This window comes from Doryrhamphus excisus, chromosome 6 (genome assembly GCF_030265055.1).
Source record: "Doryrhamphus excisus isolate RoL2022-K1 chromosome 6, RoL_Dexc_1.0, whole genome shotgun sequence".
NCBI classification, from domain to species: domain Eukaryota; kingdom Metazoa; phylum Chordata; class Actinopteri; order Syngnathiformes; family Syngnathidae; genus Doryrhamphus; species Doryrhamphus excisus.
In genome coordinates this window covers 21,294,549-21,313,547 of record NC_080471.1, presented here as the reverse complement: position 1 = coordinate 21,313,547, position 18,999 = coordinate 21,294,549, and the positions used below count along the sequence as shown (strand labels likewise).

Here is an 18,999-nt window from a genome sequence, read left to right as displayed (position 1 = left end):
TCCATAGAAATCCAACATACCGATTTAACACTTGTCTCTCTGCTTCGCCATTCAGTGTCGTCCCCCAAACAAATGTAATTGTGGGCAGTGAACCCATGAAGCAGGAAGACCCCACGCTGGAAAACCTGCTCAGCAAGTGAGTAGCTTTTGGTCTCATGTTGCATTCAAGTCTGCTGCTGAAAAACGAGTTACACTTGTCCTTCTTTTACTGCGGTTAATTGGTTCCAGCCCAGACCGCGTTAGATGAATTTAATTTTTTAGTCAGAGCAGCACCTGTATACATTAAATAACATCCCTATAGTCACCATTACACTTGTATTAACCTAATAGTAGACTTACAATTTGCATTGAGAAAGTTCCTTGTTGAGGTGTACACCACTTAAAAACAACAGTACGCTACAAACGTGTGTTTCTTTGCAGCACAGTGGCTAAGAGGCGCCAAAACACAATCCTGGTGAAGGTGCCAGCCCCCGAGGAGAGTCAGGAGGAACAGGAGAGCGGCTCCGAGGCCAGCGACTCCGTGTCCAATGGAGGCAATCCCAACAACTCGCAAAATGGACAGAACGTCACACTCATCACACTTAACTCCGAGGGTAAGACTTTATACTTCTGACAAACCCACTGAAATGCAAATATGTACCGGAATTAGCTACTTTGGGTATCACATTTTTTTAAAATCCCATGATAGTCCTTGCTTCTGGTCTTGATGGTCCTTTTCATTTTTTTTTAGACCACATCACTTGCAGCGCTTCCAAAAAAAATCGTGAAATATTGATTTGTTTAACAACAAAGCAAGTTTCCACTGTGAGGTGACTCTATGTCCTAGAAGCTGGGAAGTAGTCGACAAGATATCTGGACTCAGCCATGTTTTACCTGGCATTTGTGGCTATAACTACTTATTCTCGTTCTAGTCGACATTTTGCCAAAAATAATCTGGAGCCCATGTGGCTACATCAGCTCCACGTGAATAATGGTTTTTGGATGTGGCGCCATTTTGAGGGATTGGAGATGTTCACCTTAAGATTGGGCCATGACACTCTGGATTGTCTGGATTCATTTAATGTTATTAAACACTAGATTGATTAATGTCTCTCTTTGAGGAACATTCTGGGATAGGCTCCATCATACCCGTGACTCTAATGAGGATAAGCGGTATAGAAAATGGATGTATTTCAAAGCTTTACTTAGTTGCTTACTTATGATGGGTGGTCTTCAGTATTTAGTTAGAAATCACATATAGGTTTTATTTGACTAGTTCTCAGTTTTACCACATGAGGGTGCTGTTGCATCACATGAATTAGGCCACAGGCTCAGGTAAGGTGTTAGTTATTAACGCAGTGGATGGATTTCAATTTTCCAGCGTGACTGAAGTCGTTCACACAGTAAATCTTTAATTTGAATGACTGTTTCTTTATGTGATTTCAGATGATTACCCCGGAGGCACATGGTTAGGCGATGAGACTAACGCAGAGATGCGGGTTCGCTGCCCAGTCTCGCCAGCTGACATGCTGCATATTTCCTCAAACTGCCGCACAGCAGAAAAAATGGCTCTAACACTTCTGGACTACCTTTTCCATCGGGAGGTCCAGGCCATGTCTAATCTGTCCGGACAGGGCAAACATGGCAAGAAGCAGCTGGATCCACTCATGATTTATGGCATTCGCTGTGAGTCTTGATGCCCCCTCATTTAATTGTATTTGGAAAACATGCCGGTGCTACTATTTGCTGACTTTACAGTGGCCCAAGGGCACACCATTTTTTCCACATGACCGTCGCATGATTCGCTATATCAAAGTAATATGCGTAAGTCTTAAGTCACACTGGGATTAACTCTTGCCCTATTGAATCCATAAATGAACTCTGTGAGAACTTCCCATATTTCATCTCCTGCCATTACAAAGCGGCATTGAATAGAACACAGAAATAGGCTGCAGTCTGTATTCCCAAGGCGGGATATAACAACATGCATTCATCATTGCACACAAGCGTTAATGTGCAACACATTTTTATAACATACCAGACTCTAAATGACAAGCACATGTCTGGAAGAATGATCCAAAAAGAGTCATTCTTAATTCGCCGAGCTCTTTGATTCCTGTAGCTACACTGTATTTTTCACATGCATATAGAGTCTATATCAGATTAGCGAGAGGGTACAACACTGTTGGAATTGGAGCATAGTCAATTGAATGACTCACTTGATTTGCTCAGAAAAGAGAAGGAATGAAAGAGCACCTGTCACTCCTGTTTGTACTTGTCCCATTGGGCGTGAAAGAGCAGCTATATCCCATATGACATTTCAGCACATAACCCTCACTTTCCCCCTGTCATTTTTTTAACCCCAGGCTTTAACGGAGTGATAAATATGTGTAGAATCTAAGCGTAAATCGTGTGATCAGTTCATTAGACAACCATCAACCGGCTGCCGTGTGCCTTCAAGCAACGGTTACGCCCTCCTACTCCGCCCCTCTTTTGGGTGTTTTTTGTTGTAGGATTTTTGCAGGGAGTTAATTTCTGCTCTCATGAACGATATTCTAATGTGACGTGATCTCTCTGCAGGCCACTTGTTCCACAAATTTGACATCTCAGAGTCAGACTGGTATCGCATCAAGCAAAGCATCGACTCAAAGTGTCGCACTGCCTGGAGACGCAAGCAGCGCGGGCAGAGTCTGGCGGTCAAGAGCTTCTCCAAACGCACACCTCGTATTTCAGGTTCAGGTAAATGCAAAGATTATGTGGTTTCCTGGTTTGGACACCATGATGTCATGTCAATGGGTAAAAGTGAACCCAATTATTATGGGATCTTTTGTGTAGCACTGGACTTTAGGGATGCTCTGATCCGGAATTTTATGCTGCCGAATCCTGATACCGCTCAAGCATGTGTGAGATCGGTCGATAAAGGTCACTTGGATGAACTGTACATTTATTTATGATGACTACTATTGGAAAATGCTTGTATGTACCCTGTGGATGTGATATCCACTTCCCCGTGGGACCAAAAGAAGCTCCAAACTAACTGCATTTCTTCTTATTTTTAAAAACAAAATGTCCCCGTGATACAAAGTCACATTTGGAGTCTAAATACGAGAAGCTAGGAGGATACCTCTAGGATACCTCTAGCTAGCTAGAAACTAATGCAAAGATTATGTGGTTTCCTGTTTGGACACCCTGCGCTGTTGAAAATGATCGCTGTCTTAATCTAGTGTATATTATAGATGTCATGTCAATGGGTAAAAGTGCACCCAAAGGCTAATATGGCTTATTATGGGATCTTATGTGTAGCAGTGGACTTAAGGGATGCTCTGATCAGGAATTTTATGCTGCCGAATCCTTATACCGTTCAAGCATGTGTGAGATCGGTCGATACAGGTCACTTGGATTAACTGTACATTTATTTATGCTTGTATGTACCCCGTGAATGTGATATCCACTTCCCCGTGGGACCAAAACAAGCTCCAAACTAACCGCATTTCTTCTTAGTTTTAAAAACAAAATGTCACCGTGATACAAAGTCACATTTGGAGTCTAAATACAAGAAGCTAGGAGGATACCTCTAGCTAGCTAGCTAGCAACCGAGCTTGCTGCCGACAGTGACAGCTAGGCAAAGCTTGTAAACAAAGATGCAAGAGAAGGCAAACAGGTTTGATAAGGGAGCGATCAAACACGCCGGCATCAATCGGCGTAGCCTGTGGCAAGCTCAGTACGAGACATGTCATTTTGTTGGCAAACTTGCGTCTCTTATCTCTACATGAGCCGACGCGTAGAATATCTTTTGGATGCAACAACCCTTTTGCCTTAAAATGACGTTTATGTTTTTGGATTGTCACAACTGCCTCAACTGTTTTTGCAACGGGCACTTGTGATGCACAACACATCTCCAGCAAATATTCCCGGTGTATAAAATGTCACTTGGAATTGCACTTGTATCTTACAATGCCAAGGAAGTAACACGGCCATCAGATGCCACTGTTAGATGCCATTAAATTAATATGGTAATGGTAATAGTTTTATTTAATTTGAACATGCATCAGATTACAATTGAATGCATCACATAATCAGTTCACAGTTCCACATGTCCAAAAGGAGTAGGAAGAAGCAAAGCTTATTAAATCCTACCCCTCCATCTGGTGCTTTTACAATCAGTAACTGTTACATTTGTTCACTTCCTGCTTTCCTAATATATATATTTTTATTTTTTTAAATTAATTAATAATTAATAAATAAATTAATTTTAATTTTAATTTTAATTTTAATTTTAATTTTAATTTTAATTTTAATTTTAATTTTAATTTTTTAATTTTTTTTGTTTGATTCCACATACTGGAATGCTATGGCTTTTTAACATAGTCCTAGCATATAAGTGTTTCAGGACGGTTACATTTGTTCACTTCCTGCTTTCTTAATATAAATAAAATAAATATTACAAATAAATAAATATAAAATAAAAAAATATATATTTTTATTTTTAAAATAACAAAAAAATTATTTTTATTTTTATAGCACATCATGACTGGTTCAAGACATCAACTGCTTGTATTGTTTCTTGAATTGGCTCATCGTTGTGCATTGTTTGAGGTCCTTACTCAATCCATTCCATAGTTTGATCCCACATACTGAAATGCTATGGCTTTTTAACATAGGCCTAGCATATAAGTGTTTCAAATTTAGTTCTGCAATATAACCAAATGTGTGTAATTGTTGCCTACATTACACCAAAAGATTAAAACACGTTATTTGTCTTAGTTTTTGTATTTCCAAATAAGTACCTTTCATACATTATGTATTACATACTTTTAAGTAACACACAGGGTTATTTTAGGGAATTCACATACAGCGCCTGGTGCTGCAGATGGTTGCAATCTGCACACAATGCATGTTGTCCTCCAATCCCTGTGAAACATCACCTCTCACCTCTACCGAGGGCAAGTAAGACTGCAGAGGAAACCAAAATATCCTGTGAGCACACACTAGGCGTAGATAGTGAGGCCATGCCTCTATGTCAAAATACAAGTATTGTACTTCATGATGACGCATGCACAAAATATGCTGATTATTATTCACCCACTAATCCAATTATTGACGAGCTGAAAAGAGGTAATTCTGCTTGTAAAACGATTTATTTAAGCGTAACAGAAAGTTTCCACACTTTCTCTGGCAAGGCTTCGTCTTCTGGCAAACTTGAATAGTACAGATTATTTACTTCAATCAGTGCATGACCGTAATAATGAAAGATGGGAGCAGTCCTCTGACAGCATGAAACACAGAACAGAACCCAGCTGTTGAAATAAACAATATGCACTGCAGGTAATTTTATCTTTTATTCATTCATCCATTTTCTATACCGCTTATACTGTTCAGGGTCACGGAGATGCTGGAGCCTATCCCAAATGACATCTGAAGTTGATAGGTGGGGTACGCCCTCAAAAAGATTTGCTGCCCATTCTGCTGTTTTTTTATATTTGGGCTCACGCAGCATTTTAGTGGGTCATGTGACAGATCCAGGCAGGGTGTCAGACCTTTTGGTGGAGTGTTTAGACTGAGGCCCGGAGTTTGGGTGACTAGATCAAGAATCCCTGTTGTGTTTGTCTATGTCTGATGTACATGAACAGTATAAACACAGCCTTGTCTGCAGATGGCCAGACGTTTTACAAAGGTTTCGATTGTCTGTGTTAATATTTTGCATGGTTCTTACTCAAGTTTACTATTATAGTAATTTACTATAACAAGCCACTTTATATTATAGTTACTGTACATACTGTAGTATCTGATTTAGTTACCGACATGAACCTTCTTTGCAGTATCCGAGTGTGAAAGGAGTCACACTCTCGTGCGCTTGAATCACTTCCACATAATTCTTCACCGACCCCCACTGAGCACACAAACACCCCTGTAACATAAGTGTTTCTGCTCTGGATCAGATGGAGGCCTCGCAGAAGAAGCCACCCACATCGAAACAGCCACCCAGCAGACACTGCACTACGCGTTGGCCAATCAGCAGGTCCAGTTCCATCACATCGGTGAGGATGGACAAGTTCAAGTGGTGAGTGTTCAAGCGTGTTCATCCCTTGATATTTCTCTGAATTGGTGGTTTCCCCCCCCGAGAGAGGATGGCTCTGATTATGGTGGACGCTTTGCTTTTATGTCGGTACCGTGCAGGTTTTTCCAGTGTGCAGAAAGAGATTAGGCTGCCTAACACAATTAAGCTGTAACTAATGTTAAATGAATGGGTTGGAAGTGGATGACTTGTGCAGCTTTTAGGGTTAAAAGCTGTAATCAGACCACTATGACACATTATGGGTGGGCAGAAACAAACAGGAAGTGTTCTGTGCTTTTTTTTTTGTACACCCCGAGTAGCTCTTGATATTCAAAATCACACAATAAGTATTAAGTGACAATTAAGTATTGTTCAAATGTATGCACACACGTATGTATGTACTATTTTTTAAGGATGTGTTTCAGTTAGTTTTCAGTACAGTAAGGAAACAAAACGCAAAACAATATAAAGGCTCGGCTGCATTGTCTTCACCCGCCGAGATGTCCTGCCTCACATAAAACTTTAAAATATTATTATTTATTCTAAATTATTTAAATTATTTGTACAAATTACTGATTACGCTGTACATTGTTCATATTTGATGTCATCTATTTATTCCCCACATTATTATTTATTATCATTATACGGGAGCCAGGCTACGACATTTCGTTGGCAATTTCACTGCTGTGTTATTATGCAATGACAAAGAAAGTCGATCGATTGATCAATCGATCTATCTACCGCGCAAGGTGAAGACCGCAAAGAAACCCAAATCCGATTCCTCTTTCAATAAACCAAAGGTTTCAGATCATCAAATAAATATTACTCAATGACAACTCGCCAAATAGATCGCTCGCCTTTTTTTTTTCCAACTGATTTTTGTTGCAGTGTTCGGGTGCATCACAACGCCTTATGTAGACTTCCCGTCCCTCGGATGTACCATGTGGGAAATCCGTAGGCAGCTGATTTGTTTGCTTATTTCAGTCCTTGGGGTGTAGTTTTATCTTCTTGTCGTCCCCCCGGGAGTTTACTCTGTTGGTCATATTAAAATTCCCCAGTTCTGTGCCATCACGGTGTTGTACTCAGCCGCAATGTTTTTTTCCGATTTTAATAAAAAATACACACAGCCGACATCACTTTGACTCCACGCTGTTGTGATCACTGCCCGGAAAGACGTGTTCAGGTGGAGTCTTAAATCGATACTTGCGTCAGAGTGCTAATATCAGAGAGTTTCGATTCCGGTCTATTTAATATAATACATGTTTTTTTGCAGATATCGGCCCAATATAAATATCGGATCAGGGCACCCGTCATTTTGAAGTTCACATTGTTTTTTTTATTAAAAGCCGCTTTTCATTCCATGACAGATAAACACATGTTGTGGGCTGTATTGAGTTACAAATGGAAATTTCTCCTTGGAATTTCTGTCAAGCTTGGTGGTATGCACCAAAACCCCCAAAAAGATGATTTTATGCGGCATGCAGTGTTTATACCAAAATGTTTTTAAAATATTCTGTGCCTCTCTCATCTCCTTCTCAAAACGTCTCTCTGTCATCGGTGTCTTTTTTCTCACATCCTTACTTGTCCTTGGCACTACACACGGGATATTTAATCATTTGTACTGGCTGTCCAATTGTAGTTGCGTAGCTCTTACTTAGATGTTGAATGAATGTTTCACAACAATTCAGTGACTAAAGGACATGACACTTTTCTGTGGTTGCCTGCCAATCATGTCTGGTTTCAAACTTAATATATGTGCAATCAATTTCGAACAAGATATAGCCCCTCATTCTGTGCCACTTTTTGCTAAGATGAAGACATTTTACCACCTTTTTTCATCACAGTGTATTTTTATTATTTCCAATATAATACAGATTTGAATATTGTCCAATTTAATGACCACATAAAAGCTGACCATGGGCCTTTTGTTTATTTCTGACTTTCGCAGATTCCACAGGGCCAGTTACACATTGCCCAGGTGCCTCAAGGAGAGGAAGTGCAGATCACACAGGACAGTGAGGCAAGTCTGCATGTTTATGGGTGGGGATGGGAGGATAGTGAGGATAAGCAGCATAGATGGGTGTTACATTAATCCTTGAATCCTTGGCTGCAACAGAAGTTTAATTTGATGAGATGAGACATGACATTAGATTAGAATACCTTCACACTGCATGGAGTCATGGCATGTTTGACTTGACATAGTGGAGGAAAAAAAAAGTTATCCTCCCAATCACTGTGGAAGTGTTAAGTTTTTGGTTTCTTACTTTGTCCCGCATCCCTACTCCTGTTTTAGGTTTTGAATAAATACATTGGTAATGGTTTTATTTCATTTGAACATGCATCAGATTACAATTGAGTGCATCACATAATCAGTTCACAGTTCCACATGTCCGAAAGGAGTAGGAAGAAGCAAAGCTTATTAAATCCTACCCCTCCATCTGGTACTTTTACAATCAGTAACTGTTACATTTGGCCCTGGGATTGGCTGGCGACTAGTCCAGGGTGTACCCTGCCTGGAGTACCCTGCGGTAGAAAATGAATGAATGAATGAATGAATGAATGAACTGTTACATTTGTTCACTTCCTGCTTTCCATAATACAGTTTAAGGTTTTTTTTTTATTTTAATTTTATTTTTTTTAATAATGTACCTCGTACCATATACGAGGTGATATGAGCATCCAATGACATAATGGGTACTATAGTAAGTGTCAATATAGTGATATATATAGCACATCATGACTGGTTCAAGACTCTTCATCCTTGTATTTGGAGGTTAACTAGTTATCTCGGTAGCATGCTATGTTTATATCCCTTAGCCTGCGCAATGCGGTGTAAACAAAGAATAATCTACAAAAATATTACATTTATTAAAATTAAATCCCACTTTGCGAAGATTCACTTATTGCTGTCAGTTGTAATATTCCAACTGTCCATGCAGCCACATTTTTTTTTGTTTTTCCAGTTATGCGGATCAAAAAGAGCCGCTGTGGCGACTCCGTAATCAGCCGAAAGAAAAAGGAAAAGTGTAATTAGAAAACATACACCATATGATACGGTACACCATTACTACCCTTGTTGCTAGCGTGTCATTTTAGCTGTAGCTTTTATTTTTGTGTGACAAGTGATAGTTTAGCGAGTTATAAAATTGCATCTACTGTAATTAAGTGCCTTCTGTTAGGATATGACAACTGAGTCAAGCACTTAAATAATAGCTGACTATTAAAGTCATTAGTCAGTTTGAACAAAAACAGATGTTGCTCTTTCAATGCCTTCATGTTTGTATACCCGCCTACTTAGTCACGGAGTTATGACTTTTGTTTTCATGTAAATCCCAGATGTCTCGTGTCTCCCCACTAGGGGGGCACCGCATGCGCTCACAGCGCCGACCTGCCAGCTGAAATTAAAATTCAAGGCCCACTGACAGCTGAGGAGTCATTTCTACATTAGCATCACTGTAGATGACTTTGTCAGGTATTTTGGGGGGGGGGGATTTATTTCAAGGCGCCAGTCTATGTAAACATAAAAATGTAATCGCATTACATTTCACATGCATTCATGCAAGAGCCATTGACACTTTGACCACGTGTTTTTTACATTTCCGACTTCGAATCTCCAACTTTTTCACTGTGGGGGAAGAAGCTGAGGTCGAGAGACCGGGGGTAGTTGAAGGCAAAAAAGCTTTAAAGTCTTTCCTGTCTGAAGTCAGATTTTCTTCTCTCCTCGCCTCCTTCTTATGTCATGACGATGTTTGTTTTTGAGAGTTCAAAGCTTAGCAACAAAATCCCACTTCTCCCAACTGCCACTCACCAAGAATATGTTTTCATCCAGAACAGACTCCTTTCCACCAAGACAATGCATCCGAGCTTGCTTGAAAAGGAAAGGATCTGATTGAGAGATTATACTCTTCTCCGGTGATATGACATGTCAGACTGCTACAAACACATGAAATTCAATTAGCAAGCCAAAACTGAAATTTGGGACATGTTTAAATACGGCGCATATGATCTCCTGTCCTGTTTATGTCTTTGTTGGTGTGGTGTGCTTTTATGATGGCCATTGCATTTGCAGCTAGATTGATGTATTGCAAAGGGCTTTCTGTCTTTGTTTCACTGTGTTCTATCCAGCCATGACAGAATAATTCATGTATATACAAAGACATCGGTACTGTATATACAGTATATATACACCAATGTCTTTGTAATATAGTGCCTCGGCAACTGCATGCAATCCATATCCATTAGGGGTGTCACGATACATTCACTAGACCAGAGATACACTATGGTGGGTTCAGGAGAAGATATTTTAGAATTACATGTAAGACAACTACAAAAACTAAATATTGACTGTACAAACGCACTTTATTTATTTATTTTTATTATTATTTTAGAATCCGAAGCCTTTTATTGTTTAAATCAGGGGTCTCAAACACGCTTGGCCCGCAGGACACTAATTTGAGGCCCCCGCCTTGATATGAAAGTTAAATGTTAGTGCGGGCCGCGCAAGTTTGATATGGATGCTGTATGGTATCATGTACCCAGAAAAAATTATTACGTTTGATTAATGTTCATGTTAAAGGTTAAATAACTGTTAATAGTTATCCTCCCTGTCCGTGTGGAAGTGGTAAGTTTTTGGCTATTTAAGTTTAAAGGAAATAACTTGAAGGCTACCGTTTAGGTCGCTAGCTCTCTAGTTTGCGAGTTAGCATGTGTCTCAAGACCCTGCAGTTGCGCAATATGTTGTAAATAGAGTATAAATGTGACTATAGTTGTGTTTTGTCATGTCTACAGGGCTCTAATAATGCTTTGTTCATTTTAATCTGAAAAAAATAATTTGTCTACCCACCAACTATATGTGGTTTCTGAAGTTGTTATTATTATTATTATTATTATTATTATTATTATTATTATTATTATTATTATTATTATTATTATTATTATTATTATTATTATTATTATTATTATTATTATTATTTTATTTATTTATTTATTACTGATAGATTGATTTTCTTTATTCTTGATTTGTTAATTTATTTTTCATCTTATTTTGTGTTGAAAAATAAAAAGTAAGATATTTGAGAACAGTGGAATGTTTTATCAGAGCTTTTCTTGTAGAAAATCGAAACCAAAGCAAAGTTTATTCATTTTTCTGTTTTTAATAAATGTGTTTTTTTGTTTTTTTTTTTGAAAACCTGATGCGGCCCAAATAAATTGCGTTTGAGACCCCTGGTTTAAATGATTCATCAGCAGCACTTGAGATTCAGCTGGGGAAACCCCATTAAACATGCTCAGCTGTTTATGTCTCTTTCAAAGTTCTTCACATGGGTTTTATCACATTTTGTTCCCTTAGTGGAGGTCTTGAGGGCTCATACACTTAACACACCTTTTTTCTTTTTTTTTTTTCAGGGGAACCTCCAGATCCACCAGGTGCATGTCGGTCAAGATGGACAGGTAAGAACCTTTTTAAGAGAATCACTGTATTTTCTGGACTATAAGTCGCTCCGGAGTGTAAGTCACACAAGGCCAGAAATGCATAATTAGGTAGAAAAAAACATACATAAGTCGCATTTTTTTGCGGGTAATTTATTTTCAAAACTACTTGACCTAAACAGACATTACGTCCTCTTGGAAGGCAAGTTCTAACAATAAAAGAATAGAAAACATGCTGAATAGGTGTAAGATATACTAACACAATGGTTATTCAGATACACAAAAATAAACATGAACAGAAAAGGTGTCCAGTGTTTATGCAACAGTTTTTTTCATTCATAAGTCGCTCTGGAATATAGTATTGGAACAACCAACTGATGAAAAAAGTGTGACTTATAGTCCGGAAAAATGGTAAATGGGGATCAGAGGAAGTTTAAGAGTTGGTCATTGTACATACAAAAACAGGAAGTGTAGGGTTAGTAACAAATAGAGCAGGGCTGGGCACACATCTTAATAACACTGCATAGTGTAGACCTCCATCAAGGCCGAACTTAGATGCGCATTTGTGTTGATAGGCTACTTCCTGTTTCATAGAGGATGATATAATAGTTTACGCATGGACAGACGGTGACGTTGCGACTCTGGAGTGGGCTATTATTCATGTAGTAGGAAATACCTGGAAGTGCACCAAGATTTAATGGCCTCTTGCATGGCTCTCATGGTCAAAATTCTGCAGTGGTCTATCTCGATAGATAATCTGTACTGTGCTCAGTAGATCAGGCACCGGCATACGTCATAGATGTGTTGAATTGTAGGTTTAATCGTACTGTAATGAGGCATTATTTACCACATGCCACGTATCCCTATCTTTATAGGTGCTGATTGGTCCAAACCCTGTCTTATACTATATAGTAGGGTGCATCAAAAAACACAATTATTGAATTTTGATATGGCTGGGTATTAAGTGTTCCAATATATGTAGAAACAACACATATAAAAATATTTTCCAATAAATGATTATTTAGGGGTGCCACCATACATCTGTTTTTGTGGAATAAATTGGTGAACAGTTCAATGGTCGCCATGGAGATTTCATTCATCAATTCATTAATTTTCTACCGCTTTTCCTCACGAGGGTCGTGGGGGGTGCTGGAGCCTATCCCAGCTGTCTTCGGGCGAGAGGCGGGGTACACCCTGGACTGGTCAGCCAGCCAATCACAGGGCACATATAGACAAACAACCATTCACACTCACATTCATACCTATGGACAATTTGGTGTCGCCAATTAACCTAGCATGTTTTTGGAATGTGGGAGGAAACCGGAGTACCCGGAGAAAACCCACGCATGCACAGGTAGAACATGCAAACTCCACACATAGATAGCCGAGGGTGGAATTGAACCCTGGTCGCCATGGAGATTTGAGGTCAGCAAAGACTGCAGCTCAAGAACTGGGGTGATCTTCATGTTTTTGTTGGTATTTATACTCCTATTACATATTGCTAGCAAATTTGCGGTTTTGCCTTTGTAATTTGAATGATTTGTAGTCATATTTATAGGTATTTAGTGCTCATTGCCTCTACTGTAGCTAACATTAGCTAGCTACAGTTTGCTAATGACAGTTAGCTAATAGCTGAGCAGGCATAACATCAACAACAGTAATATAGAGTAGACAGTATTACTGATGCCTCATATTTATTGAGAGTGGTACTGTAGTCCTACATAATCTGATATACACTTAATTTATTATTTTTATTATTATTATTTTTGGCACTGTGCAACACAACCCACCAGCTCTCCTAAGATGCTGACCTCATCAACTAGTTCCTTTCAGACTAGCAGTCCCCACTTATTCTTTGGTCTGGGCCCCCTTTGATAACCCTATAGAAAATGATGCTGTATAGAAGTTCATTGTACTCAACATTTCCAGGTCAACTTTTTGGCAATTAGACTAGAAATTGCACATTTTCTGAAATTTTACAAAGGTTTATTTGTGAGGTGGCACCCCTAAATCTCAATGGATTTCCTCAAAACTTTGCAAAAGACATTTTTATGTTCATTAGAAAAAAAATGGAATGCTAATCACCTGTTGAGTTTGATTTGAGAGTCAAGCAGGTCTTGATCAAAGTGGAGTTGGACTGTGCATAACTATTGCAACCTGCGTAAGAATCCCCCCTCCATCCCGCAATATGATTTCTACCCATTTTCGAGGCAAGGATTTTAGGAAGAAAACTCTCACACTGATTGCCTTGCCGTTATAAATGTGTTTATTCTGTCCGCGTACTGACAGATGCTTTTATGCATTTAGCCTTTGCAAACTTTTTTTTTCTCCAGTAGTTACAAAGCAAAATTAGTTCACATGCATTTAATGTACTTAATGCACCCCAGTTTGCACTTTTAGTTTTAATTTATTGATTTCTTAACAAAGGAAAACGGCAATTGTGATGTTTTTACACACAAAAAATGTAGACTTTGTCTCTTAAAGGCATTTGATACTTTGTCATGTCTTTGCTACTGATAATTCAGACTTTTGTTTTATTATTAAGATTAGAATTAAGATTATTTCACCACTACTTTGCCAGTAGAAGCTGTAATGCAAGCAACAGTCTATTAATTTGACTTGTTTTTGGTCAGTGCAGCAGCTATTGTGATTGTAAAACTTTGTGATAAAGAAAGAACACCTGACTTTATACGTGAAAGCAAATAATCACCCTTTACATCGGCATCGTATGATGTCATGCATTGGGATCGCAAGCGGCATCCTGGATCTGCATCTGGAACCTCACTCCTTTCAGCTGCGTGGTTCTTTATTCAGTTGATTAAGATCTCAATCATCCATACAATTCCATTTCTGTGGACGTATTTGTTATGAGAGATTTTTTGGGTGTTTTTTCATTGGCTGCCTTTGTTTTGAAGTGATTGAGGTTCTCAACAAGCGTCCTTCCTTTCGTCTGTGTCTCGAAAGCAAACATACTCATGTCCTCAATTGATCTGCATGTCGAGTTGAAGTGTTAGATTCCTCTCAGTCTCTTTCAATCTGCAATCGTGATTTTGCAATTGTGATTTTTCCATCACTTTGCTCATCATTTAGCATTAGTCGATGCACATTTTCAGGTTTTCTGTATATGCATTGTGTGAAAGTTTTGGCTCTTGCAATGGATCCTCGGATGTGAGAACTAGAAACTGCAAAAGACTATCACTCTCTTGGGAAAGTTAGGGAGTTAAAAAAAAAATCTGTTGTTTGTGTTTGTAAAATGATAAGCAGTTCCAAAACAAACTGATGGGGATTTTTTTTTCTGTAGTATCTTGTTGCACATTGGGCTTTAAACACAAATATTATGGTAATTCACTGATCCCAGGTTATCTCTTAAATCAGAATCCCAGAAAGTCTATGAAGAGCAGTAAGGGAAATCACCTGTACAAGTAAATAAATTACACGTAGAAGATATTTTTCCATATAGTGCTATCCTTATCAAGGTTTGTGCGAGTGTGTTTTGGACCAGATTAAAAAAAAAAAAAAAACCTTCAGCAAAAACAGTGGTAATAAAACTAAATCCCTTGGACTCTCGGAAATGTCCCCTTTCTTTGTTTACACAGAGGCCTTCATCGAGAATCACATGTATGATGTCACTGTTTTTGTATTCTAACAAAAAGAGTGTGGGGGCTATGTTTTATAAGATAGCCCACACAATTCATCACAGTGAGTTCGTTTTCCACTGTTGCTTTCCCTGGGGTGGTGTTCTTCTCCCCCTCATTTCCGTGTATCTTCTGCTCATCTGTTATACTGTATCCATGGTTACACCTGTTCTAAATTACGCCGTCCACCCCCAAGCTTTGTCAGGTGTTTAGAAATCGTCATCGGAGATTCTGATTCTGGGTTAATTTGGTAAAATAGCCACACCATCACCACAGTTGTTTTGTAGCACGATATTGTCTCAATTTCCGTTACCGATATGTGTAACATGACATATCTCCTGTATGGTTTGTCCTTACAAACAACAAACCAGCACCCCCCCCGAACTAAACATGTCAAGGTGACAACTGGAAACATCAGCTAAGTTGGCGAAAAAACTTTTGTCACCGAACTTGAGCTTGTGAACAGTAATATTCAATGAAAGCTCGCTGGGTTAGCATATTAAACTTCCAGCCTTCAAGTAGTGGTAATAAAATAATGGCGTCATAATTAATAGCTTACATTAGGTAATGGTTTTATTTCATTTGAACATGCATCAGATTACAATTGAATGCATCAAATAATCAGTTCACAGTTCCACATGTCCAAAAGGAGTAGGAAGAAGCAAAGCTTATTAAATCCTACCCCTCCATCTGGTACTTTTACAATCAGTAACTGTTACATTTGTTCACTTCCTGCTTTCTTAATATAGTTTTTATTTTTATTTTTACATTTTTTATTTTTATTTTTATTTTTATTTTTATTTTTATTTTTATTTTTATTTTTATTTGTATTTTTATTTTTATTTTTATTTGTATTTTTATTTTTATTTTTATTTTTATTTTTATTTTTATTTTTTATTTTTATTTTTATTTTTATTTTTATTTTTATTTTTATTTTTATTTTTATTTTTATTTTTATTTTTATTTTTATTTTTATTTTTATTTTTATTTTTATTACATTTTTTTTTTCAAGTTTAAGTTTTTTTTTTTTTTATAATGTACCTCGTACCGAAGTAGGAGGTGATATGACCATCCAATGACATAATGGGTACCATAGTCAATATAGTGATATATAAAGCACATCATTATTAGTAAATGTATTACAATTGCATCTGCAACTACGTTGCCTTCAACCACAAGCACGGCCATCATTGTTTGTTGAGGATTTCGTAGCAGGCACAAATTGCACAACTATTCTTTTTCTTCTAAAAACTACTACACCTTATGTGTACAAAATAACACCTTAATGAAGCATAACAGTGAAAAGTGATCATCTTAACTACAGCAAAGGATGCTGGAAAACACTTAAAATGAAATGGCTTTACCACCTTTGATGTCTCTATGACAATAAATTAGTTCCTCTGCGTTAGCTCCTACAATATTATCGTCTCTGCAAGTAAATTGACTTTTTTTTCTGAGAAATTGGTGACTCAAGGCAAAGGTGTGTTCTAGTCTCACATAACAATTGTGGATGATGAAAATTCCCCCAAAAGTGCAGTTTTCCTTTCATAACTTCAAAGTGTAGAAAATATCACAATTCTATAGTAATAACACGAAAGATATAGAGTTAGGGGGGGCTCCCATTCAGCCGGCAATCTAAAGTCTGCTTTGATTTTCGCCCCCCCTTGTCAGATTGAGTTTGACACACCAACAGAAAGGAGTACCGAACTGAACAGTGTTGTTTGTGGTGGAAGCTGCGATTTACTGTAGCTACTGTTCAGTTTCTAGACGCTCAAATAGCCTTTACTCCGCAATCTAGGGAGATTTACATCAAAGTCTTTGTCATTTAATGCTATTGAAGCTTTTGTTGGAGCCGCAAAATTGGATCCAAAGAGTTCTCCCCTTAAAACCAAAGATATGGGAAAAGGAAAGCAGACCAATGAAACTATAATATAGTCTTTTACTGCACTTCCTGTCTGTTGTAGCTTCTTATCGAGTATTCGTCTCCCTTTTTTGACTGTGCTGCATTGATGCAGACCAAATGGGGAATTGGAACATGAAAGGGGAGCCAGGAGTAGAGGAGGGGGAAAGACGTGGAGAGGAAAGCCAAAAGGAGAAACTGTCTGGAAGAGATGCATTGTGCCATTCATAATTAAATACTGAGACCAGTTGAGCTGTGAAAAGCAGGGGGTTGGGGGGGGGACATCACTGTACCAGATGCAACCTAAAATTGAAAAAGTCGTTTTCTCCAGCTCAAATGGCTTAGGAAGTGTCCACATTGACCTTGAAGGACTTGTTCTCATGTTTCCATTTTTTCTGGCATGCACGGTCCTCCTCAAATCTGTCAAAGCAGGAAATAAAGGGCTAAATAACAAAAAAATAAAGCAAGGATATGAATGCAATGTAATAAGATGCAATTAATACAAGATTGTCCCCGTCAAATCGCCTACAGGAGAATCTCCGGAGTGAAACAAAATTAGTTTTGTTTGGAGGTGCTGGCAGGCACGATAAGGACACATCTTTAGGATTGTGGTTGCTTTGAAAATGTGTACTGTATGTAATGGTAATGGTTTTATTTCATTTGAACATGCATCGGATTACAATTGAATGCATCACATAATCAGTTCACAGTTCCACATGTCCAAAAGGAGTAGGAAGAAGCAAAGCTTATTAAATCCTACCCCTCCATCTGGTACTTTTACAATCAGTAACTGTTACATTTGCTCACTTCCTGCTTTCTTAATATAGTTTTTATTTTTATTTTTGGTTTTATGTTTTAATTTTTCAATTTTTCAATTTTTATTTTTTTTTAATTTTTTTAATGTTTCAATTTTTTTAATTTTTTAATTTTTATTATTTTTATTTTATTTTATTTTTTTTTATTTTTACATTATTTATGTTTTTTTGTCACGTACCAAAGTACGAGGTGATATGACAATGACAATGGTTACCATAGTAACTGTCAATATAGTGATCTGTATAGCACATCATGGCTGGTTCAAGACTCTGGTTCAAATCCTTGTATTTGGCAAACATCAACCGCAATTGATCTCATGCAAGGTGGTTTAACTCCACATTTAGTTTGACTTTTGAACCATATTTTAATATTTTTTTAAAACACATTTCCCGATGGATCCAGTTAGACCAAATTGTCCAGCTTTTGCACATTTGGAATCGGAAGTTCCGCTGCGGGGCTACGAAATGTCACTGGACTGCTTGTAAAAGTTTTCTAAATTCACAGAGCTTGTAAATTTGCCTGTATTCTTGTCAGCAATTGACCTGTACGGCCCCCTCGAAAAGGGAATTTTATGAAGTGAATATCAGGAGGACACACAAGCCCGAGCCCTCACCTCCTCCTTGTTGAACCTCTTCCATCATTTCACAGCACATGTTGTCGTGCATCTGCTGGATCCTCCCAAGCATCACTGTTTGGGTCAGTGTGGGAAGTAGGTCAGAGATTAAACAGAAAAGAGTTTGGTCCTGGCTGAAGCCTACCGGGACCTGCACATTGGTGTGGTGGTGATTTCCACTCTGAGAGACAATTCCATCACTATACTTGCTGAAAAGTCCGAATGACCTTACAGATTTAGGGTTTCATTTGTGCAGGAATGAAACCGCTGGCTCATGTTTTTCATTTTTTCTTTGTTGAGATCCTGCTAGTGGGTCGGTCGCTGTTGAGATTCATGTCACTCACACATGCGGCAAAAATGAAATAAGATGCAAAGCTACAAAGAGCATGCTTTATGGCCCATTTTAGCGTAAAGGGGATGCACATAAGCAGGGAGGCCTAAGGATGGATCCTGTTTCAAAGGAGTAGATGTCTGTTTTGTGTCCTTGTGGCATCTCAGCATGGAGATACAGAGTTACGGCTCAAGGAGCCCTATGTTCTGTTTGCATGTGTATCATACATCGGCCGGTACAATT

The 18,999-nt window shown here is 38.3% G+C and overlaps 1 protein-coding gene across 5 annotated transcripts in view; it reads left to right on the top strand.

Moving 5' to 3' along the window:
- The window catches only part of banp (BTG3 associated nuclear protein), a 33,530-nt gene that overhangs the window by 2,295 nt on the left and 12,236 nt on the right, over nucleotides 1-18,999 (top strand). For 4 of the 5 annotated variants that reach the window (XM_058075664.1, XM_058075661.1, XM_058075665.1 and 1 more), the window contains exons 5-11: nucleotides 56-136; nucleotides 421-593; nucleotides 1,426-1,665; nucleotides 2,560-2,718; nucleotides 5,919-6,040; nucleotides 7,983-8,054; nucleotides 11,438-11,482. In XM_058075664.1, coding sequence (XP_057931647.1) covers nucleotides 56-136; nucleotides 421-593; nucleotides 1,426-1,665; nucleotides 2,560-2,718; nucleotides 5,919-6,040; nucleotides 7,983-8,054; nucleotides 11,438-11,482 — 892 coding nt within the window. The remainder of the gene's footprint in view (nucleotides 1-55; nucleotides 137-420; nucleotides 594-1,425; nucleotides 1,666-2,559; nucleotides 2,719-5,918; nucleotides 6,041-7,982; nucleotides 8,055-11,437; nucleotides 11,483-18,999) is intronic. The other variant, XM_058075666.1, reaches the window with a different exon arrangement.